The following is a 21,521-nucleotide window of genomic DNA, read 5'->3' on the forward strand; positions in this document are numbered from 1 at the left end:
ACTCTTTACTCATTCATTTGTTGGGAGCTGCCTTGGTGCCAGGCAGTGTTTCAGCCGGGCATCCCACCTGAGCCCCTCTCCCACAAATGTACCGAAGGCGCCGCAGCTAAGAAACAAAGACCAGTTGAGTTTTATTAGGAGTCGGGGTGGGGGGTCGGACTGGCAGGAGGCATTGGCCAGCAGAGGCCTAAGAGGGTCCCCTACTCCTGGTCCTTGGCGTCGCCATGCGTGATGACGTAGCAGATGTTCTTGTAGTCTACATTGCCTCCCACGTCGGGGGGGAACGCTGCCCACATGTTCCTGATCTGGGGAAAGATTCAGGGGCGTCTTCTACCGGTTGCGTACGCTCCCCTCACCCCTCCCTCTGCGTCTCCCGGGCCCCTCCCCAACTCACCTCTTCCGGGGAGAAGCGGTCGCACTGCGTGGTAAGCAGCTCCTCCAGGCTGGAGAGAGGTGACATATGGGGAGTTGAGACTGGGCTTCGTGGTTCCTTTCCACTCCCTCCCACCTCATCCTTGTTGTCATTCCTGGTATCATCTTCAAAACCGAAGTCACTGTAGATCCCTCACTGGTCTCCCAGTCTGGCCTCCCTGCTTTTGCTCTTCCCCTCCCGAATGTGTTATCAAAATGTACTCCTATTGCCCATTTCCACAGTTCTAATTTTTCCCTTATTCCCTCCCTTATACCTAACCCTTGGTAAGAATTTAAGGAGGCTTTCTGTGTGTGAGCAGCTGGAGAGGGTCACTTACAACTGCTTCTTGATGGTGCCCTTCCCCTCATGATCCAGGACCTTGAAGGCTCCAGTGATCACGTCCTCAGGATCAGCACCTGCAGGGTCAGAGGGCATGTGAAGCGGAAGGGTCCCTGAACGGTCTGTCCTTGAAAGGTCTGGGGAGGAGCGGTTGGGGGCTTAGACCCAAGACACTTCATTCACCTTTAAGCTTCTCTCCAAACATGGTCAGGAAGACGGTGAAGTTGATGGGACCACTGGCTTCCTTCATCATGGCATCTAGCTCCTCATTCTTCACATTGAGGCGCCCTGGAGCAGGGTGGGGGGAGCTGGAGTGGGGTCCTGGGGCCAAGGGTTGATCCTTCCCATAATTTCAGATCATCCCACCCACTTTTTGCCTGGGCAGGCTGAGGCCCAAGGTGGGGCTAGCAGGGCTGAAACCCAAGGCTTCCATATTCCCAGTACTTCCTCAGTTTTGAGTCTTTATGGGTGGGATAAGGGGCTCACCCATGGCTGCGAAGGTGTCCCGCAGATCTTCCTTGTCGATAATGCCATCACGGTTCTGGTCGATTACCGTGAAGGCCTGTGCAAGGTAGGGGCAGGGAGGGGTTAGGTCCCTTATGGCCGGGCTTCAGCATCCCTATCCCAGGCAGATCAGATTCTGGCCCCCAGCCAGCTGTCTTCTTACATGCCAAGCAGGGAGGGGAGCAAGGAATTCTAAACCCTTCCCCTCCCCCCCCCCCCAAACAGGTGCACATTCCAGGGAGGGGTATGAGGGTGGAGGAACAGCAGGGGGTGCCTTTGGTCAGCCTTCAGTCTCCCTTCTCCTCTCACCTCCTTGAACTCTTGGATCTGAGTCTGGTCGAACATGGAGAAGACATTGGAGCTTCCGCCCTCTGCTGCCGCCCTTCTCCTGGCCTTCTTGGGTGCCTGGGGGGTGAGGGATGGGCAAAGGGGTCTATGGGCCAATCCCTACTCCTCTCTGGAGGCAGTGGATTAGATTCAGGGTTCTTTGGGTCATTTTTCTAAATGACCCAGGTTCTTTGGGTCATTTTTCTGGCTCTAGGCTTCCCCTTCCTTATGACCTCTGCTGAGGGGACTTGCTTAAATCTGTATCCCTAAATTCCTGTCCTTCATCCTACCCAACAAGTGGGACTTCTCAACAAGTCCCCTTCTCTGTGCCCTGAGCCTGTCTCCTCTGAGTCCCAGACTTGTTGTGTGACCTAATCTACTCATTCACCCTGTCTGAACCTCTACTTCCTCATTTATAAAATGGGAGTTGGACTTCTTGCCTGGCTGGTCCCAGAGGGGTTGGGGAAGAGGGAGTGCAGAATGGTGCAGAGGATGCTTTGAGAGGGACAGGTCTGTGAGTGGAGAGTCTGGGCAGATTATCCTTGGTTGGGTCCTTTAGGCCATCATTCTGTACGATCCCCATTAGTAATGCCAAGAAAGGGAGGATTCATCTTTTTTTCTCTTACTGGACTGGGAATCGGCTATGTTCTTTTCAAAAGTGAAGCTGCCCTGAGGTCTGAGGGGTCTGGGGGATTCTCACTCACCATGTCTTCGGTCTCCTGGGGGCAAGGCAGTGGCTCTGGCTGGAAAGGAGCAGAGTCAGCCTGGGGCAGTCCCTCTGGGGTTATATAGTCCTGCCCCAGGGAGCCCTCAACATTCCAAGGTAACCTTAGCCCTTTCGGTGCCCACCCCAGATACCAAAATAGCCCAGCTGAGGGCCTCTCCTTTCTTGGAGGGCCAAGCAGCAGCTGGAGCCCAGGGAGGGAGGAGGGAGTGGGTCTTGGGATGCATGTCTCACTGGGACCTGGGCAGAAAGGGATGTTCTCTTTCCCAAAAGCGGGCTGGAATGTGCCAGAGTTCAGAGAGGATCCAATCTGAGGGACAGTACTGGGGGAGAGATGAACCAGGCCCCTGTATCCCTGAGTGGGTGGGTCCAGATTTATTTATTTACTTTTGAAACATTCCTTATTTTGAAGTTAGTTTTTTATGGTTTTACTTATTTTTTTTAATATGTATATTTTTTAAAGTAATCTCTACACCCGATGTTGGGCTCAAATTTAACCCAGAGATCAAGAGTCGCATGCTCTACCAGCTGAGCCAGCCAGGCACCCCTCCAGATTTAAACCCAGTAAAATTATTGAGCACTTACACTGTGCCAGGCACTGGGCCCTGCTTCATGGGTGCATTTTGGCAAGCACAATCCCTCAACTCCCATTGTGGAGTTCACAGTCAAGTGTATGTATGCCTGTGGGGTAGTGGCAGAGTTGAAAGGGAGACAGCTGTCTGGGAAAGCTGAAGAATAGGAAAGTCTTCTACCTCCCCTTCATGGTGGAGGGGAGGGTGTTTCAAGAAAAAAAAAAAAACGCCAAGCATAGAATGACCAGGGACTAGAGACTAGACAGAAAGCCTGCTCTGTGAGTTTGGGCTTTGTGCTTCAACTCCCTGGGTCTTGTTTCCACCCTCTATAAAATGGGTATTAATTCCCATCCCACAGAACTTGTGGATATGAACACCATTTGGGAACAGTTTAGTGAAATATAATCATTACAATGAATAGTTAGGCCCTGTCTTGGTGGACTTAGAGTCTAGCTGTGGAGACAGGATAAATGCAGAGAATGATTCACAGCATTTGGTCAGGAGTACAGAAGTAGAGAGCATAGCAGCCGTGTCTGGGAGTATGGGGATGACTTTATGAAGGCCAGGAGAAGTGGGTCAGGTGGAAGTGGAGGGGCAGGTGTGCTAAGCAGAGAGCACAGACGGGCAAAGGCCTGGAGAAGTGAAAGATCAGGTTGCCAGAATGGTAATGGGGCTTGAGCAGAGGGTGCAAGGGGCTGGAGACCAGAGACTGGAGGGGCTTCAATGCCAGGCTGAGGGTTGAGAACTTGGGAGCCTTGGAAAGGTTTGAAACAGGAGAACATAATGGAATGTGAGTCTGTAATCATTTCTTTGGGTCCTATTATGAAAGTTGGAACCGAGCAGAGGGGAGTCAAAGACCCCAAGAGGACTGCTACTTGGTCACCTCCGCCTGGGGGGCTGGGATGGCCAGTGGCCCCTTTCTCCATTCTGGGCAAGAACAAGTTTGGCTGACTGTATGACTTTGAGGTGCCCTCTCCTGGGGAAATAGTGGCTGAGGAAACCCCAGGAGGCCACGATTGGCAAGGACACCCATCTCCTCCTTCATCTGCTTCCTTTAGGACCCAGTGTCCTGAGGAAGATGCCTCCTCCGTCTCCCTCCTCCAGCCTCATGCCAATGCCTCTAAGACATTTTCTTTTCTGGGCACTGGGGCCCAGCCACCTGTTGTCTCTAAGAAGAGAGAAGGAGACACCCTAAACTTAGCAGCTGCCCTCGGCCTCCTGCACTGGCCCCTCCCTACTTCAGTGGACAGCTGTCTCACCTTATAAGGTTACCATGGGGGTCTAGGCCCAGGGAGGAGCCTTATTCCTGGATTCTGGGAGGGGAGGAAAACTCCAAAGAGGGGAAAAGGGAAAGTGCTCAGGTAGCTTGGGCCAAATGAAAAGTGGGGAAGTTGAGGAGGAGATCAGGAGCTGTATATCTAATTCAGACACTGAATGAGAATACACAGGATCTGGGTCTGAGCTGGGAGTGAGTAGCCTAAGAGAACTCAGAAACCAAGGAGGACCTGGGCATTGGGAGCTAGGTCTGACTGAAATTTCAGGATGGAAATTTGGGCCCTCTAACCCTGAGGCTCAGAGGGATGTGGGTCCGAGAAAGGAGAGGCTTGTAAAGTCAGGGCTTTGTGTTTGTGGTCTAGGGTAGCAAGGGCGGGGGGGGGGGGGTTGCTCAGGAGATTGGGGTCTGGTTTCTTAGAAAATGAGGAGTATAGAGAGGTGTGGCAGTGAGGGGAGAGGAGTTGATGGGATAGGTCCTGGATACCCAAAAGAATAAGAATACAGATATGGGAGTTCCTGTTACTGGGAATTCATAGTTTGGGTCTAGGATGCCTACTAGAATGCTGGGGGGCGGCACTCAGAGGATGAGGAATTAGAGCCTGGATTCTGGGGAGGAGCTCAGATAGCTGGGGAGCTAGGAGAAGGACTTACGGGCTTGGGAGGATCTAGAGAAATGGGTCGCTTAGAGGATTTGGAGGCTCTGGTTATAGTCGCCTGGGCTTTGGAGTATTGAAGTTGGTTGTGAGACCGAGATGAGAACTAGAGACGGAGTGGAGGTTGAGAGGACTTGATCAAGGCATTGGATCTGTGGTAGGGTCTCACAGACCACGAGAGTGAGGTGGCTCTGAAGCTGGATGGAGAAGGGGAGCCTAGGAGGCGCTTGACTGGCTCAGTTGGTAGAGCATGCGATTCTTGATCTCGGGGTCGTGAGTTGAAGCCGCACGTTGGGTGTGGAGCCTACTTAAAAAAGAGAGACACAGACAGAATGGGAGCCCAGAAAGGACTCAAACAAAGCAGCGCCATGCTCTTATTGGCTAAGGGCTGCAGTAATGTCCCTGGCCCCCGCCCCCTCACAGTGCTATCCCCAACTGTCACCCCCCTTCTGCGCTTGTCTCCGGTTGTCACCGATATCCCTGGGCTGGCACCGCCTGCTGGCAGCTCCCCTACACTTTGGATGCTTCCATTGGCTGAGACAGCCGTCTATCTTCCTCCCAATTGCTTAAGCGAGGGAATGCGTTTATTGGCTGACAATGCAAATTAATTGCAAATTTGGCCCGCCCCCCCCCCAGCTGTCATTCTTTCGTGACCTTCTTGGGAGACTTTAAGAATTCCTCAGCCCTTCCTATTGACTGCGGATGCCGTCTGTCACTGCCCAAATAGACACCACTGTCTGTCAACGTGCCCTCCACCTACTCGCCCTTTTCATTGGCTCCCTTTTTAGTATTCCTATTGGCCAGGCTAGCCTCTTCTCGCACAGCACCCGCCTCCTTCCGCGGTCATTCACTCTTTAGCCATTTTTATTGGCCAGGGCGTTCAGCCTCGCGCTTTTCTATTAGTTACTTCTTTCGTCCCACCTCCTCCTGCCTTCACCCCCCTTCTCATTGGTCTTCCAGCCCTTCTTCTTCTCCATTTCCTCTTCCCAAATTACCCAGCCCCTTCCCACCTCCAGCCCCACCCACCCTTCCAACGATTGGCAGAAACCCAGTTCCTTCTCTCCTATTATTCGCCCAAACACTCTGACGAGGAGGGAGAAAAAAGGAGCGCGACGGCACTGCCCGCGCGCAGGCGTGAAACGCCGAAATGCTGGCCGCTTAGCCGGCACTGAGGCGTGTGCGCAGGCGCGAGGTCGGCCGCTCGCCGGGAGCAGGAGGGAGGGGGCGGCGGCGAGAGAGCGCCAGGGGTGAGAGGGCGCGAGCGAGACCCCGGCGCCTGGCGCCCCAGGACCCTTGCCACGCCTCCGCGCGCCCGGCGGCGGCCCGCGCGCCGCCCTCATCTGCGACGCGCGCCGGGCCGCGCCCTTCGCCTTCTCCTCTTCCTTGGCGGGCGGCGCGGAGCGGCCTGAGGGGCGGCGCCTTCTGCGTCCGCCCCGGCGGGGTGATGTGAGGGGTGGCCCGCGGCCATGGAGACGGGCCCGGCGCCCCTGGTGGCCCCGCCGCGCCGTCATGGCGCCCCCGCGGCCCCCTCGCCGCCGCCCCGCGGGTCCCGGGCCGGGCCTGTCGTGGTGGTGGCTCCGGGGCCGCCAGTGACCACGGCCACTTCGGCCCCCGTCACCCTGGTGGCCCCCGGGGAGGCGAAGCCCGCCTGGGTCCCGGGGCCCACCCAGACCTCGGCCCCGGCCTCGACCGTCACAGGCAGCACAGTGGTGGTGCTGACTCTGGAGGCCTCATCCGAAGCCCCGAGGGCGCAAGTCTCCGCTGACCCAGACCCCCTGGTGCCCGCGGCAGTGGCAGGAGCCGAGATGTCCATGGCTTTGGGCCCGGGGACAGATTCTCCGAAGACGGAGGAGGCTAGAACCTCACCCGCCCCTGGACCAGGTACCCCCACCAGGACCCCTTCCAGAACAGTTCCTGGGGTTCTGACCGCCAAACCCCCGCTTGCCCCCAAGCCGGGAACCACAGCTGCCTCAGGAGTGACCGCGCGGGTTGCAGCAGTGACAGCAGGACAGGTGACAAGTGGACATGAAGCTGCAGCAGCAACATCAGCATCAACTGCACAGGCTCCAGAGGACCCCTCAGGGTCTGGCACAGGCCCTTCAGGAACTTGTGAGGCTCTGGTGACTGTCGTGACGGTCACCCCAGCTCCGGAGCCTGCTGAAAACTCTCAGGACCTAGGCTCCACGTCCAGCCTGGGACCTGGCATCTCTGGGCCTCGAGGGCAGGCCCCGGACACTCTGAGCTACTTGGACTCTGTAAGCCTCATGTCTGGGACCTTGGAGTCCTTGGCAGATGATGTGAGCTCCATGGGCTCAGACTCGGAGATAAATGGGCTGGCCCTTCGCAAGACGGACAAGTATGGCTTCCTTGGGGGCAGCCAGTATTCGGGCAGTCTGTGAGTACCCAGTGGGCACCCCGTGGGGCTTCAGGGAAGCAGAGGTTGGGGAGGAGGAAATGATACACCTTGCCCAGATCCTGGCAGCTCAGCCTCCTCCAGGACTTCAGGGGAGTGGCTCCAGCAGGAGTGAGCTACTTGGTGATCCCTGTCATGCCCAGAGCATCCTGAGGTTTTGGTGGCACTTGCATGTTAGAGTTTCAGGCCAGGTGTCAGGAGTTCTGGGTTTGAGCTTTGCTTTTAGTGTGTTGTGTGCCCTTGAGCTAGTGTTTTCCCTATTTCTGTGTCTCAGCTTCCATCTCTATATAGTGAAAGGTTGAATGAGGTGATATTTAAGGTCGTCCCAGCTTCCTTGATGTGAAAAACTCCAGCTGTGGGTCAGATATTCTGGAGGGTTGGCTGGGCAGGGATTCTGGTAGAGATATTTGGTCCCTGAAAGGGAAGGAGTCTGGGAGGGATGCAGTCATCTTCCCTCCCCCATAGCCCTAGGTCTGATGGGATGATGAGCTGGGGGAGGCCTGGTCGGTAGAGGGGAGACCGTGAGGGTAAGGCTCCTCTGCGAAACAGAGAAGGGCAATCTTGTGTTTTTACTGAAGGAAGGGGTTGGGGGAGGCCTCTTCCCCATTTCCTCATCTCCCCAGCCGGGCTTACTCTTTCCTAGTTCCCTCCAGGGGCCTGAGTCACTCCTGATGTGGGGGTGTGATTGCCTCTGACTTCTTCCTTCCCTCTCTCTGGGAAGGATCCTGCCCATTGTTCATGTACCGCTTTAACCTGCTGGTCAGTTCAACCTACAGCATCACCTGAGCACCCAGGTGCCAGGCCCTGTGCTAGGTACTAGGGATAAAATAGTTGTTTCAAGGCACTCATTGTCAAAAGGGAGAAACAAATACTTAAACAATTGATGTCAATGTATTTTAGGTTTAGCCTAGAGATCTTCACAGGATTTTGTGAGTACTAGGGAAGGGACCTTTTGCCCACTCAGAATTCAACTGAGTCTGTTCCAAATCCTGAAGAATGAGTAGGATTTAGTCTAATCGTGTTATGTGTGTTGGGGTGGGGGGCACCTGCCTGGAGTTGGGGAAAACACTGTGGGAAGGTATTCTAGGTGTTTTATAATCCAACAAAAAACAGAAAACCTTTGATTGAGCACCAACATTCATGGTCCTAGGAAGGCAACTGAAGTTTGACCTTGGTGTTTTCCCATGCTGGAGGGATGCACTGTTGTACCCAATGTATAGGTGAAGAAACAGGATTAGAGCAGTTGAGTGAATTGCCCCACTCACACCTGGATCTGTGTGACCAGTGGCTTTCTCCTCAATACTCTGCTGCCCTAAGGAACTTGGATTGAATTGGATTTCAGTGAGCCCCTCTTGTGTGCCAGGCACGTTGCTCGATTATGTTTCTCTGCTTTGTAATTTTGTCCCTCTAGAATCTATCTTCCATGCTGGAAGAACATACTTCTGAGGCCAGGCTGACTGGGGCACATGTTACCTTAAAAACTTATGGTAGCTCTCCCCTGGCCACAGGATAAAGTCCCATGTGCTTTATTCTGCAGATGGACTCCTTATTTTCTGCCTTTGCCAGTCTTTCTGGTCTTCTCTCCCACCACTTCTCACCATGCACTTAATACTGTGGTCCTGTTGAACTGATTGTAGTCTCTTCCCCTTCATACTCAGGCTGTTCCACCTGCCAGGAATGCCTTTCTCCTCCTTCTTGTCTTGGTATGTTCTATTCAGTCCCTCCCAGCTTATAATGAAGATGTCTCCTCCTCTAGGAAGCCTTTCCTGATATCCACTGCCCCTACTCCAGTCAGTGCCTCTCCTGTGCATTTTTGTTATTGCATTTCCCACACCACATTGCAGTTATCTCCCCTGCAAGCTTGTGACCTTCTTGAGGGCAGGAAAGATATTACCTAATTCTTCCTGATCCTTAGTAGGGTTTGGAACCAACTTATGATAGAAATTAATGAGCAATGATGGGCGCCTGGGTAGCTCAGTTGGTTAAGCGTCTGACTTTGGCTCAGGTCATGATCTTGAGGTTCGTGAGTTTGAGCCCTGTGTCAGGCTCTCTCTGAAAGCTTGGAGCCTGGAGCCTGCTTCAGATTCTGTGTCTCCCTCTCTCTCTCTGCCCCTTCCCTGCTCACGCTCTGTCTCTCTCTCTCAAAAATACATAATAAATATTTTAAAAATATTAATGAGCAATGATTAAGTGGTTCTAAGACAAAAGAAACTAATAGTTAATGAGCCCATCCATTTGCCAGTCCTTTATATACAGTTTCTCAGTAGTTCTCTCATACCTTTGTGATGTAGATGGTGGCATCCCTTTTTGACAGATGAGGAAGAGATTCAGGTTATCACTTGCCAAGATTTCCCAATTTCTAATGGACAGAACTGGGATTTGAGCTCAGGTTGGTCTGGAAATTCAAGCGCTTTCTTCCATTCCACTCATTTCCTGGTACTGGCTCCTACAAGTAACTGTTTCAAGACTCCTGGGGTATCTTGAGTGTGAAGCCGTGACAGAACAATGGGCAAACAGTGCAAGGAAAGCTTCATTTGCTTGAGAATCTCGGGTGACTTCAGGAAGGAGGTAGAGGGAATTGCAGGTGGCCCAGGGGATCTCAAGAGTCTGATAGGAGGAAACTCAGTTGCTTCTAAGGAGGCAGAGAAGTATATTTATATTTGTTCTGTATTCTGTTTTATGGATAACAGTGGATAAATAGCACTTGCTATTATATAACCTCTCAGGTAGATCCTATTTTTTTCTCCACCTTACAAATGAGGAAATCGAGGCTTAGAGGAATTCTATGACTTGCCCAAGGTCACACAATGAGTAAGTGGTAAAGCTAGAACTTGGACCCAGGTCTAATGCAAACTGTGGCTTTTAAATATTCTGTACCCTCTCCCCAAACTTGTATGTGCCATAAGCAGGATTTGAACACACCCAACATGTACAGAGATCTAACATGAGAACACCATCTCTGTACAGAGATTCCTTCCAAGGGAAGAAGTCCTTTCAGTGTGGTGAACTAGGCCCTTCGATGGCTAAGTGGCCAGATACCCTGATATTTGGTAGCTCACAAAATGCTTTTACATCCAGTCTCTCATTTGAGCCTGGGGAGGTGGGTGGCTTGCTTCAGTTCCGCCAGCAATCCATGTTTTATACCACTGCTATTGACCCTTTCCATGCTTTCTTCATCCTGCAGAGAGAGCTCCATTCCTGTAGATGTGGCTCGGCAGCGGGAACTCAAATGGCTGGAGATGTTCAGTAACTGGGATAAGTGGCTGTCACGGCGTTTCCAGAAGGTTTGGAAGGCTGACTGGTGGGCAGGGCAATGGACAAGTTGGGAGGGGGTTAGGGAGAGCTCATATACTCCAGGGAAGCCATGATAGTATTTGTTCTCTAGACCACATTGGGGATGGGTGGTTCTTGGGCCTGGGGGGAGGAGTAGTTTTAAACATAGAAGGCCAGGCCAGGTCCAGTGGAGTCAAGCCAATGAGATGTGGGAGGGCTGTCCCAGGAAGCCTGAGGACTGCTGGGGAAAGCCTGGAGGCTATGCCAGCCCCTGAAGCTGTCACCCTGCCTGCCACTCTGCCTTAGGTGAAGCTGCGCTGCCGGAAGGGGATCCCCTCCTCCCTCAGAGCCAAGGCCTGGCAGTACCTGTCCAATAGCAAGGAACTCCTGGAGCAGAACCCTGGCAAGTTTGAGGTGTGTCCAGGGTATGGGGACATGTGATACTGTGTGAAGGGTATCATCAGTCCCCCTAGATCCTGAGATAATCCCTGATATCCCACTGCAGGAGCTAGAACGGGCTCCTGGGGACCCCAAGTGGCTGGATGTGATCGAGAAGGACCTGCACCGCCAGTTCCCTTTCCATGAGATGTTTGCCGCTCGAGGAGGGCATGGGTAAGATGGCCTGATCACGTGGGTCAGTCTGTAGAAGGCTCCAGGTGGATACAGGGCTGGGTTGAAAGCTGTTCTTGCCCTCCAGGGCTTCTAGGAAAGTGGTCCTTAATGTATTGAGTGTCAAGCCATATTGAGGGAACTGTCCTGGGAAGGAGATTCTGACTCGGGGCTGGGGGGTTGTTGGAGGGGAGATGGAGAGGCACAACAAGGACTTATTGAAGAGGTTGCATTTGAGTTGGGTTTTGAAGGTTAGATGGGAGCAGAGCCAGGGGCAGGTTTTTCCTGGCTGGGGGTTTATATAAGCTGTCTCTGGGATGTGGGGTTGAGTGGAGCTGAGGCTGGAAAAGCAGTTTCGGGTCAGATCACCAGAGGGCCTTAAAAATTGTTCTGAGGCACTTGTACTTTTGTTCTATATGCTAGACTTCCCCAAGATGTATATATATCACTCCTTAGTAATATGCAAGATGGTATTAGGTGACTCTCAGATGCACATTTTTCATCAGTTGGTCCATCTTTTCAGCAAATATTTAACTGAACACCTGCTATCTGCCAGGAACTGGTCTAGTCACAGATGATAGCAGTTAACAAGACAAAAACTCCTGCCCTTATGGGGCTTATTACATTTTAGTGAGGATAGACAATAAGTAAATAAGACAAAGAAGGAAAGTATGTTGTATGTGAAAGGGTGGTAAGTATTAAAGAGGAGTTTAAAGCAAGAAAGGGGAATAGAGAATGTGAATGGAGATGTGGTTATAATGATCTGACTTGTGTCTTAAAAGGATCATTCTGGCTGCTGTGCTGAGAATAGTATAAGGAGACAAGGACGGAAGCAGAGAGACTTGTTAGAAGACTATTTCCATAATCCAGGAGAGAGAGTATGATAGATATATCAGAATGGTAGCCGTGGAACTATGGGGAAAAGTGGTTGGGTTCTGTCTATATTTTGAAAGTAGAGCCAAAAGGATTTGCCAATAGATTAGATGTGGACTGTATGAGAGAGAGACAGAGACAGAGAGAGAGATTGGAATTAAGGCCGACTCTGAAGGTTTTGGGCCTGAGAAACTAGACAAATGGAGTTGTTCATATATTGGTGTGGATGAGAAAAGGAGGTTAGAGGGGTATGTTAAGAGCTCAGTTTAGGAATGTGAAGTTTGAAATGCTAATTGGACATCCAGATGGAGATGTCAAGAAAGTTGGATGTACGACCTGTATAAGTCTGGAATTTGGGGAGAAGTTTAAACTGGAGGTAAGCTGGAGATTGAGAGTTATTGGCCTCTAGATGGGACTAAATTTCACCTGTGGGATTGGACGAGCTCATCAAGGCAGCAAGTGTAGATACAAAAGGAAACTCAGAGATTGAGCCCTGCAGCTCTAACATTTCAAGAATGGGAAGATAAGAACGAACCAGCACAGGAAGGAGAAACTAGAGAGGTAGAAGGAGAACCAGGGCAGTGTGATTTCTGGAAGCAAATCGAAGAGGGGTTTTGGGACCAGTTGTATGGAATGCTGCTGATGGGTCAAGTAAAGTAAAGTCTGCAAATTGACCTCTGGACTCAGCACAGTAGAGGTCATTAGTGACCTTGATAAAGGCAGTTTGCACAGGGCAGTAGTGTAGAGCCTGACTGGAGAATGGGAGGAAAGAGATTAAAGACAGCAAGTCTGTATTCTGAGGTTTTGCTGACTAGGTAAAGAGAGAAATGATGTAATGTTTGGAGGGGAAGGGGGGTAGTCAAGAGACTTTTTTTGTAACATAGAGGAAATAACAGATACTGGTATGCCACTGGGAATGATCTAGTAGGGAGAGAAAAACTGATGATGCAGGAGAGGTGGAAGGCTTGCTGGAGTGATGGACTGTGTAGGTGAGAGGGGATGGGATGCAGTACCCAAGTGGAAAAGCTGTGTTTGGCCAGGACCACAGACAGTTCACCCACAGCAACAGGGAGAAAGCAGGGACACAGATGCAGGTGGGTGGGTAAAAATAGCATGGGAGCTTGTGGGAGTTACATGTTTAATAGGTATTAGGTAAAATAACTAGTACATCAAACCTGTCACTTCACGGATGCTATTGCTAAGTGGAGAAAAAATATAAAGTAAATAGTACTGGGGAGGTATGCAGGTAAAACATAAGATCACACTTCAATGACTGAATTTGGGGATGTAAGAGGTTATTACTTTTTACTTTTTTCTGGGTAAGAAATGAAAGTCTGAGCTACGGAATGGCTGTGGAGGTAGAGAGAAGGAACAGGCATGAATGAAACTCAACATGTAGTGTTGATAAGACTTGATTAGCCACGGGGAGTGATGTAGGGCTCTCTTTTCCAACGTGGGGCTAAGTGAATGGAATTCTCAGACACAGCGATGGGCACCCTCAAGAGGACAGGTCTAGGGCAGAGATTTTATTCTTTGGGATACAGAGACATGAGAAAGGTCTGAGGCACAGCTGGCTTCTCAAGCCTTCACCAAGAACCAGGGCCCAATGGACATGCTGGCAGAGAACTGATGAAATCCACTGAGGCAGATAGGGCAGGCCCTGCTCTGGGGTGATCAAAGAATTCAGACAGTGCTACGGGAGGTCTGATGCTGTGGACAGTGGTAGCTTTCTGAAGAAGGTGACCTTGAAGGTCTATGGGGTGGTGGCAGATGAAGGATGGAGAGAGAGCACATCCTGTGCTGGGGAACGGGTAGGGAGCACATAGGATGTGGAGGCAAGGGTGGAAAGCTGGAGCCCGGAATGCTTTGATGATGGTCTCGGTCATTGGCTTAACCTTGATAGCAGTGCTAGGAAGGTCGGTGGAGGTGCGTGGTGGTGAACCTCTGAGGTTAATCTGGAACTGGATCTAGGAGGGGTCTGGGCTGGGGCTGGTTGTGGGGGGCAGGCTTAGTTTGGGGCAGAGAGCCCCCAACTCCTGTGATTGCCCTCATGGTCTTTCCCAATACCCACAGGCAACAGGACCTGTATCGAATCCTGAAGGCTTACACTATCTACCGGCCCGATGAGGGCTACTGCCAGGCCCAGGCCCCAGTGGCCGCCGTGCTGCTCATGCACATGCCTGCTGAGGTCAGCATACGCTGGTCCTGGTTGGGGAGGGACTGGGAGGACCTTGGCCTACAGTGGTGATGGGGGAGCTCTCTGCTCCCTGTTTCTCAGGCCCCTCCCTCCTTCCTTGTTCTCGCTCTTCTCAGCAAGCTTTTTGGTGCCTGGTGCAGATCTGTGACAAGTACCTCCCCGGTTACTACAGTGCAGGGCTGGTGAGTGTCTGGGGGCTGGGTGCACCCAAGGTTATGACTTTCTCCTGAGGCTGCAGGGAGGTCCTTGTCCTGCCTCCTCCCTCTCCCCCCCCCCCCGCTTTTGTCCTTTTGTCCCTCTGCTCTGGGCCTCTCCCACTGAGGTGAGGATCCCCCACTAGGGACAGTCCTACCCCACGGGAGCCACAGTAGGCCTCTTCTCATGGCTCATCCCACTTCCAGGAGGCCATTCAGCTGGACGGAGAAATCTTTTTTGCGCTGTTGCGCCGGGCCTCCCCGCTGGCACACCGACACCTGCGGCGGCAACGCATTGACCCCGTGCTCTACATGACAGAATGGTTCATGTGCATCTTTGCCCGCACCCTGCCCTGGGCTTCAGTGCTGCGTGTCTGGGATATGTTCTTCTGTGAAGGTACTTCTGTAGCCGTTCAGGCCATGAGGGGGCCGGGGTTTCCATGGTGGCTGCCAGAGAGTGGCCTGCTGCCCGAAGTTACCTCTGGGACCTAGGCTTCCCTGTAAGCAGTCTGGGGGCTGGAGAAACTGGGGCCTAGTCTTGGCTCTGCTATCAGTCCAGAACCTACTGTTCCTCTCAGGAACTCGAAACCCATGGCAGCTCATTTCCCTTCGTGGGACCTCAGTTTCCTCATCTGTACGGTTGGCAGTAGACAGGGATGGGGCCTGTTGAGTCCCTTCTGACTGGGACACACTGAGGTCCCAGCCCTGATCGCCCGCGCTCTCTTCTTTCTGACCTTGCAGGCGTCAAGATCATCTTCCGCGTGGCCCTGGTGCTGCTGCGTCACACGTTGGGCTCAGTGGAGAAGCTGCGCTCCTGCCAAGGCATGTATGAGACCATGGAGCAGCTGCGCAACCTGCCCCAGCAGTGCATGCAGGAGGACTTCCTGGTGCACGAGGTAGGCCGTGGCCTTAGCACACCCACACCTGCTTCAGCCCATCCCCATCCTCACCTTCACTCCGGTACCCGTTTCTTCTCCGTCTAGGTGACCAACCTCCCAGTGACAGAAGCACTGATTGAGCGAGAGAACACAGCCCAGCTCAAGAAGTGGCGAGAAACCCGGGGGGAGCTGCAGTATCGGCCCTCTCGGCGACTACATGGCTCCCGGGCCATCCATGAGGAGCGTCGGCGGCAGCAGCCACCCCTGGGCCCCTCCTCCAGCCTTCTTAGCCTCCCTGGCCTCAAGAGCCGAGGCTCCCGGGCAGCTGGAGGGGCCCCCTCCCCACCCCCTCCTGTCCGCAGGGCCAGTGCTGGGCCTGCCCCAGGACCTGTGGTCACCGCTGAGGGACTGCATCCATCCCTTCCTTCGCCTACCGGCAACAGCACCCCACTGGGTCCCACCAAGGAGACTCGGAGGCAGGAGAAGGAGCGGCAGAAACAGGAAAAGGAACGTGAGAAGGAGCGGCAGAAACAGGAGAAAGAACGGGAGAAGCAGGAGAAGGAGCGGCAGAAATGGGAAAAAGAGCAGGAGAAGGAGCAACAGAAGCAGGAGAAGGAACGGCAGAAGCAGGAAAAGAAGGCCCAAGGCAGGAAGCTCTCACTGCGTCGAAAGGCAGATGGACCCCCAGGCCCCCAGGATGGTGGGGACAGGTCCTCCGCATCTGAGGCCCGGCAGGATGCTTACTTCTGACCTCTGTCCCCGGGGCTGGACTGCATGGCCTCCCTTGTTTTCCCCTCAGTCAGGAGCAGGCCTGGCCTGGGGTGCTGCCCCGAGCTTCCTGGGCAGACTGTCCTTCTGGGGAAAGTGGTTTGATTTCCCATCTCCTTGCCAGCTGCTGATCCCTACACAGCTGGGACAGTGACCGTGCATGGGGCAGCTGCCTTTCCTCGGGGCAGGTGTGAACAAGTCTGGAGCCCCCTCACCTCCAGTTAGGTCCTGCTGGGGTCTCTGGCACTCCTGCCCCGATTTCCTTTGGGGTTCTTTCCCAGGTGCAGTCCTGATTGGCCTTTTGTCACCTCAGGGGTGACTTGGCAATGGGAATCAGCAGTTTTCAGATTCTTACACTCCAGTTGCTCCCCTTATCCATGAGTGGAGCTGGGTTCCTTTTTCCCTTCTTCAGCCCTGCTGGTCTCCCCCACTTCCTGGCTGGGGGCCACGGCTCTCCTTGCTCTACTTCTGGACATCTCTGTTGTAATTATGTACAGAGCAGCTGGTCGGCCCAGGGTGGGGGTGCTTGCTCTGTCTTCTATCCTTTGGTTCTCCTTCCATAATGTTCTTGCACTCGTTTATTTAAGGGGACATGCACTGGCACAGGAAATGTCCCCCCTTTCCCCACCTACCATTCTCCTTGTTCTCTTTCACCCACCCTCCTCTGTGTTCTCAGGCCTCTCCTGCTTTGTCTTACCAGGGCCCCTGCCTTCCACCTTGTTTCCCCTCCAGCCCCTATCTGGGTAAGGGGTCTTCCCCTGAGCTCCAGGGGGTGGAACCCAATGTTTACATTCTCTTGTCTCTGCTCCCACCCTGTGCGGCGCTTCGAGGAATCAGAAAAGAACCTGCTGTTGTACCTGGGCCTGTCTCCTGCCTTGTTATTTGATAAAGGGAGTTAGAATAAGAACTAGGTGGGGTGGGGGTGGGGAGGAAACAATGGAGCAGGCCAGGATCTGGGTGTCTGCTGAAGCACTCAGCTGGTCTTGGCAGGGAGGGACCTTTTGGCCTTTGGTCCATCTTTCAGTCACTCATCAACAACTGTTGAGCTCCTGCTCCCCCTTTGCCTGGGATCTGCTGCCTCTGTTGTCACTGGACTGGAGTCCTCTACGCACCACCTGCAGCACCCGGATCTCTTTCCCAAAGTGCTCGTGCAACTCCTGGAAGCTGGAGGGGGGACTGAGGGTGGCTAGGAAGCCACAGGCCTCTGGGGGTGAGCTGGGTTCTTGGCCAGCTGCCTGGCACAGCTCCCGGTACTGGGCCTCCAGTGGGGGTAGTAGCGCCACCAGCCGCCTCCAGCTCACCCCAGCCAGTGCCCACAGCCACGCTGCCAGCTCTCCCTGGTTTTCTGCTGCCAGCTTGTAGGTCCGCCCACCTTCTGTGCCCTCAACCCCGGGGGTCAAGATGGTAAAGGCATAGGGTTCTGTGGCCCCGAGGCGTGGCTCCACCTGGCAGTTTTCTAAGAGGATGAGGCCCAGGGGTGTGCGGTCTGCCTGGTGCTCCAGGTAGAAGAGGAGGTTTCCCCGGAGGACAAACCAGCGGCGTTGATAGCTGATATTTCGGGCTCCCTTCTTTAGCAAGATGCCCTCCCGGTCTGGAGCCTGTGTTCTGTATCCGTGGAAGAAACTGAGCACGGACTTTCGGTGTAGTTTCATGGTAGTTCAATCTGGGAGTTAACTCTGGGGGCAGGAGAGAGGAGGGGTGGTCTCCTTATTATCATGGGTACCCCATGCTGCCCTCCTGGGGCTCCAGTAGGTTCTTCCTGGGCATAGCCTTAGTCTAGTGGGATTCAGGACTGTCCTAAAGAGCTAGAGGTCTTGTCCCCACAGCACAGGGACCCATACCCACCCCCCCCTTTAGCTCTCCCCCTTGGGCCAGCTTACAGATTCTGGGCTGGGGCCGCTGGGGCCCTACTTGCCAGCAGTGGGGCTTTATCCTGAGGCTGTGGTCTGAGAGAGAGGCATTGTTGCCTCTTTCCAGGCCTACCTGAGATCGGGGCACAAGAGGCTTCTAGCCTGGATTCTGGACACAGGAACCACTGTCACCTGTACGGTGATGGCTCTTCCCACCTCTGAAACCAGGAACTCAACCAGGGGACAGGCGTGGGGTAAATGACTTCCCCTGGGTCCTAAAGAGAGCTGGGTTCGGAAAGTGCCCCCAAAGCCAGCTGGGGGCTCCAGGCGGGCCATCGTGGGAACTCGGTCTCTCCTCAGGGAGAAGAGCAAGGCCGCACCTTGGACTAGGAGAGGACAGAACTGGACGCTGACTGGGAAAGCAGGATTCCTATGGAGACGGTGAGGGGCACAAAGCCCTTGGCCAACCCTGGGGAAAGGTGACTCAACTCTGTAAAGGGAACCGGGCCGAAACCCACTGTCCCACTTCGCCCCTCCATGATGCTGGGCGCCCCTTTAAGTAGTGTGCTTCACTTTCTCCTCAGAGTCTCTAACTGCTGTAGGAGGGAATCTAAACCGCATCCGGCCATCCCTATCGTCTGATCAGGGTCTAGGCGTTCATTTGTGGCCTGTTCTCGCTGTTGTCGCCCCCAAACTGCTCCCGTCACCCTGGGGAGGGCGGGGTTGTCTTCCCCGCTCTCGGCGTACTTCCGCCCGCTTTTCCAGTTAGTCATCTAATCGGAGTGAAGCCACTTCCGGCCTTCTCTGGAGCCTGCCGCAGTTCTCTTCCGGGTGATGGCGCCCGGCGCCCCGGATGTAGCCCTAGTGAAAGTCTCTCTTTTTCTTCCCCCACGGCCTCCCGTGGATCCTGAGGTGAGCGCGAGCCGGTGGGGCTGCTCGAATCCCCGCGGCTCTGCCGCCTCTCTTTGTACACTTAGGCTTGTACACTTAGCCCGGGACAGTTGGGGGTCACCCCGCGGAGCTGGGGTGTTCAGCGCGGGGCGGAGGGGGTGGCCAGGACGCCAGGTCCTGGGTCCGTCCAGGCCCCGCGGGCTCTGAGGGAGCTGGGGGTGGAGGAGAGGGTGTCAGCCCGCGGATCCCCGTCGCACCCAGGACTGCGGGGCTAGGGTATGTGGGGGAGCCTGCCTTTTTTCGTCAAGGGTGGGGGTTGCCCGTGGGGAGCCCCTCTGCGCCACCGCCCCTCCGCCCCCGCTCCAGCAACTCTTTTGGATGCCGAACCAAGTCCGGGGGGGCCTCCTGGCGGCCGGCTTCCCTTTCGGCCCCTCATTCTGTGCTCCCTCTCCTCCCGAGCTGGATCTAGTGCGTACCGGGTGATTATTTGTTGTGCTGGGGCTCTTCCGCGGTGAGTAGCCTCGCCCACTTCCCTTAATCTGCATCCTTTCTCTCGGCTCAGCCCAGGGAAGGCTCCTCAGTCCAGTCATGCCAAAGAGGAAAGTGACCTTCCAAGGTGTGGGAGAGGAGGATGATGAGGATGAAATTAGTGTTCCCAAGAAGAAGGTGAGGGGGCCAGACTCCTACATTCTTAGGAGGAGTGAGGGGAGAGAAAGAACTAGAAGCCAGAAGAGAAAGAAGGGGGCGGGGGGCAAAGAAAGCAGAGAGGGGGCTAGCTTTTCCATGTTCTCTGGGAAATGGGTTTGGAGAATTTCCAGTTGGGGAAGGTTTTGAAGAAAAATCTACCTGGAGTATTTTGAGGAATAGCCGGTAACCTGCGTCTCTCAACTTGCTGGCCCTTCCTCACAGCCAGTGGATCCTGTGGCTGGGGCAGGGGGTCCTGGGAGCCGCTTCAAAGGCAAACACTCTTTGGACAGTGATGAGGAGGATGATGATGAAGAGGAGGGGTCCAGCAAATATGATATCTTGGCTTCGGAGGATGTGGAAGGTGAGCTAAACCCAAGAATTGATTCTGCTGGAGGAACAGATAGAGCTTTTGGGGATGGGGGGGGGGTGGCAAGGGCACGCGCGCGTGCACGTGTGTGTGTGTGTGTGTGTGTGTGTGTGTGTGTGTGTGTATGTATGTGTGTGTGCGTGTATGTGTGTGTGCGTGTGCGCGTGCGTGCACCCAGCACGGGATGCCTGTGTCTTTCATGCAGGTCAGGAAGCAGCCACGCTCCCCAGTGAGGGAGGTGTGCGGATCACACCCTTCAACCTGCAGGAGGAGATGGAGGAAGGCCACTTTGATGCTGATGGCAACTACTTCCTGAACCGGGATGCTCAGATCCGAGACAGCTGGCTAGACAACATTGACTGGGTGTGGCCCAGGGGCTGACATGGTGGGGGCCTGGAGGCAGCCAGTGCTGGGCTTGGGCCCTGCTCACGGTTTGTAGGAGATAACCACCCCCACCCCTGTTTTCACATCACAGGTGAAAATCAGGGAGCGGCCACCTGATCAGCGCCCACCGTCTGACTCAGAGGAAGAGGACAGCCTGGGCCAGACACCAATGAGTGCCCAAGCCCTTCTGGAGGGCCTTCTGGAGCTGCTGTTGCCAAGAGAGACCGTAGCTGGCGCACTGAGGCGTCTGGGGGCCAGAGGAGGAGGCAAAGGGGGCAGCAAAGGGGGTGGGCGGCCCAGTTCCCCCCAGCGCTTGGATCGGCTCTCTGGGTTGGCCGACCAGATGGTGGCCCGGGGCAACCTTGGCGTGTATCAGGAGACAAGGGAACGATTAGCCATGCGGCTGAAGGGGTTGGGGTCCCGGACCCAGGGACCCCCTGAGCCCACACCCCCTCCCTCTCTGGACATGTTTGCTGAAGAAGTGGCAGAGGGGGAGCTGGAGACCCCAACTCCTACGCAGAAGGGAGGTAAGACTGGAGGGCAGAGGAGGAGTGCTGGGGGCAGGGGCAGGGGCCAGGGAACTTGAGGCCCAGATGGCCTTGTCTGTTGTTTTAGAAGCAGAGTTGCCAGGAGATGGTCTGGTGGACGTGATGTGGGAATATAAGTGGGAGAACACAGGGGATGCTGAGCTGTATGGGCCCTTCACCAGCACCCAGATGCAGGTAAGCCCCTTTCTACTTCTTTCTGCCACTTCTCTCCTCCCCCACCGCCCATACCAGTCCTTTCCCAGCTCTTGCTCTCTTTTCCTGCAGACCTGGGTGAACGAAGGCTACTTCGCAGATGGTGTTTATTGCCGGAAGCTGGACCCTCCTGGTGGACAGTTCTACAACTCCAAACGCATTGACTTTGACCTCTATACCTGAGCCTGCTGAGGGCCCAGTTTGGTGGCCCCTTCTTTCCTGAACTCTCTGGAGGAGGCCCCAGCTGCCTCAGGCAGTGAGGACTTGAGGGGCCACTTTTCAATTTCCCTTTCCCAATAAAAGCCTTTGGTTACATATTAGGGCCTTGGCTGTGCTGATGGCCAGAAGCCAAGGACCCCTTTGGACTCGCCTCATGAGTGTTTTCTCATGAAGTTCCTTCTTGGGAGTTTCTGGTTATTTGAACGACTTCACCTTTGTCACTCTGGGGGCAGAACCAGGGCTGTCAGGTGGCCTCTGGAGTTTCCTCACCATCTAAAAATCCCTTTCACTCACATGCTGTCCTCTGGTATCCTCAGAGGGGACTCCTATTTTGCAGTTGTTAGGTCTTTGGCCTTCAGAACCTCAGAGTCT

General features: G+C 54.3%; 4 protein-coding genes across 10 annotated transcripts; 2 read left to right on the forward strand and 2 right to left on the reverse strand.

Moving 5' to 3' along the window:
• Window positions 1-159: 159 nt before the first annotated feature.
• On the reverse strand, window positions 160-5,502 carry MYL11 (myosin light chain 11). Of its 2 annotated transcripts, XM_047838834.1 has the most exons (9): window positions 4,805-5,141; window positions 2,892-2,987; window positions 2,287-2,325; window positions 1,565-1,660; window positions 1,238-1,313; window positions 935-1,039; window positions 750-828; window positions 395-443; window positions 160-305 (listed from the first exon to the last, which is right to left on the reverse strand). In XM_047838834.1, the coding sequence occupies exons 2-9, from the start codon at window positions 2,955-2,957 to the stop codon at window positions 201-203; spliced, it is 615 nt and encodes a 204-aa protein (XP_047694790.1). In that variant the 5' UTR covers window positions 2,958-2,987; window positions 4,805-5,141; the 3' UTR covers window positions 160-200. The 2 variants fall into 2 exon arrangements, with proteins under 2 accessions (XP_047694790.1, XP_047694791.1); XM_047838835.1 differs by lacking the exons at window positions 2,892-2,987; window positions 4,805-5,141 and adding an exon at window positions 5,461-5,502.
• Window positions 5,503-5,916: 414 nt separating this feature from the next.
• On the forward strand, window positions 5,917-16,872 carry TBC1D10B (TBC1 domain family member 10B). The gene is made up of 9 exons (XM_047838816.1): window positions 5,917-7,201; window positions 10,404-10,503; window positions 10,799-10,906; window positions 10,998-11,104; window positions 14,048-14,162; window positions 14,288-14,353; window positions 14,573-14,762; window positions 15,107-15,261; window positions 15,349-16,872. The coding sequence occupies exons 1-9, from the start codon at window positions 6,273-6,275 to the stop codon at window positions 15,991-15,993; spliced, it is 2,415 nt and encodes an 804-aa protein (XP_047694772.1). The 5' UTR covers window positions 5,917-6,272; the 3' UTR covers window positions 15,994-16,872.
• Window positions 16,861-18,430, reverse strand: LOC125154470 (sesquipedalian-1-like). Of its 3 annotated transcripts, none has more exons than XM_047838822.1 (2): window positions 18,351-18,430; window positions 16,861-17,687 (listed from the first exon to the last, which is right to left on the reverse strand). In XM_047838822.1, the coding sequence occupies exon 2, from the start codon at window positions 17,661-17,663 to the stop codon at window positions 17,043-17,045; it is 621 nt and encodes a 206-aa protein (XP_047694778.1). In that variant the 5' UTR covers window positions 17,664-17,687; window positions 18,351-18,430; the 3' UTR covers window positions 16,861-17,042. The 3 variants fall into 3 exon arrangements, with proteins under 3 accessions (XP_047694778.1, XP_047694777.1, XP_047694779.1); XM_047838821.1 differs by lacking the exon at window positions 18,351-18,430 and adding an exon at window positions 17,995-18,074; XM_047838823.1 differs by lacking the exon at window positions 18,351-18,430 and adding an exon at window positions 17,892-18,016.
• CD2BP2 (CD2 cytoplasmic tail binding protein 2) lies at window positions 18,396-21,300 on the forward strand. Of its 4 annotated transcripts, none has more exons than XM_047838817.1 (7): window positions 18,396-18,773; window positions 19,315-19,418; window positions 19,662-19,800; window positions 20,012-20,169; window positions 20,282-20,717; window positions 20,806-20,912; window positions 20,981-21,247. In XM_047838817.1, exons 2-7 carry the CDS (start codon window positions 19,341-19,343, stop codon window positions 21,092-21,094), a joined length of 1,032 nt encoding a protein of 343 aa, XP_047694773.1. In that variant the 5' UTR covers window positions 18,396-18,773; window positions 19,315-19,340; the 3' UTR covers window positions 21,095-21,247. The 4 variants fall into 4 exon arrangements, with proteins under 4 accessions (XP_047694773.1, XP_047694776.1, XP_047694774.1 ...); XM_047838820.1 differs by having other exon boundaries at window positions 18,626-18,773; window positions 21,003-21,247; XM_047838818.1 differs by lacking the exon at window positions 18,396-18,773 and adding an exon at window positions 18,816-19,028 and having other exon boundaries at window positions 20,981-21,300.
• The last annotated feature ends 221 nt before the right edge of the window (window positions 21,301-21,521 follow it).

This window comes from Prionailurus viverrinus, chromosome E3 (assembly GCF_022837055.1).
Source record: "Prionailurus viverrinus isolate Anna chromosome E3, UM_Priviv_1.0, whole genome shotgun sequence".
In the NCBI taxonomy this organism is placed as follows: domain Eukaryota; kingdom Metazoa; phylum Chordata; class Mammalia; order Carnivora; family Felidae; genus Prionailurus; species Prionailurus viverrinus.

What these genes read in the sequence shown, in the direction of transcription:
- TBC1D10B (XM_047838816.1), top strand. Translation starts at nt 6,273, where the DNA reads ATGGAGACGGGCCCGGCGCCCCTGGTGGCCCCGCCGCGCCGTCATGGC. An exon ending in GTTACTACAGTGCAGGGCTG is followed by an intron (nt 14,354 to 14,572) that starts GTGAGTGTCTGG and finishes TCCCACTTCCAG; the next exon opens with GAGGCCATTCAGCTGGACGG. An exon ending in GGATATGTTCTTCTGTGAAG is followed by an intron (nt 14,763 to 15,106) that starts GTACTTCTGTAG and finishes CTGACCTTGCAG; the next exon opens with GCGTCAAGATCATCTTCCGC.
- CD2BP2 (XM_047838817.1), top strand. Translation starts at nt 19,341, where the DNA reads ATGCCAAAGAGGAAAGTGACCTTCCAAGGTGTGGGAGAGGAGGATGAT. An exon ending in TTAGTGTTCCCAAGAAGAAG is followed by an intron (nt 19,419 to 19,661) that starts GTGAGGGGGCCA and finishes CCTTCCTCACAG; the next exon opens with CCAGTGGATCCTGTGGCTGG. An exon ending in TCACCAGCACCCAGATGCAG is followed by an intron (nt 20,913 to 20,980) that starts GTAAGCCCCTTT and finishes GTCCTTTCCCAG; the next exon opens with CTCTTGCTCTCTTTTCCTGC.
- LOC125154470 (XM_047838822.1), bottom strand. Translation starts at nt 17,663, where the DNA reads ATGAAACTACACCGAAAGTCCGTGCTCAGTTTCTTCCACGGATACAGA.
- MYL11 (XM_047838834.1), bottom strand. Translation starts at nt 2,957, where the DNA reads ATGGGAGTTGAGGGATTGTGCTTGCCAAAATGCACCCATGAAGCAGGG. An exon ending in CCCAGGAGACCGAAGACATG is followed by an intron (nt 1,661 to 2,286) that starts GTGAGTGAGAAT and finishes CTCACCCCCCAG; the next exon opens with GCACCCAAGAAGGCCAGGAG. An exon ending in GGACACCTTCGCAGCCATGG is followed by an intron (nt 1,040 to 1,237) that starts GTGAGCCCCTTA and finishes ACCCTGCTCCAG; the next exon opens with GGCGCCTCAATGTGAAGAAT.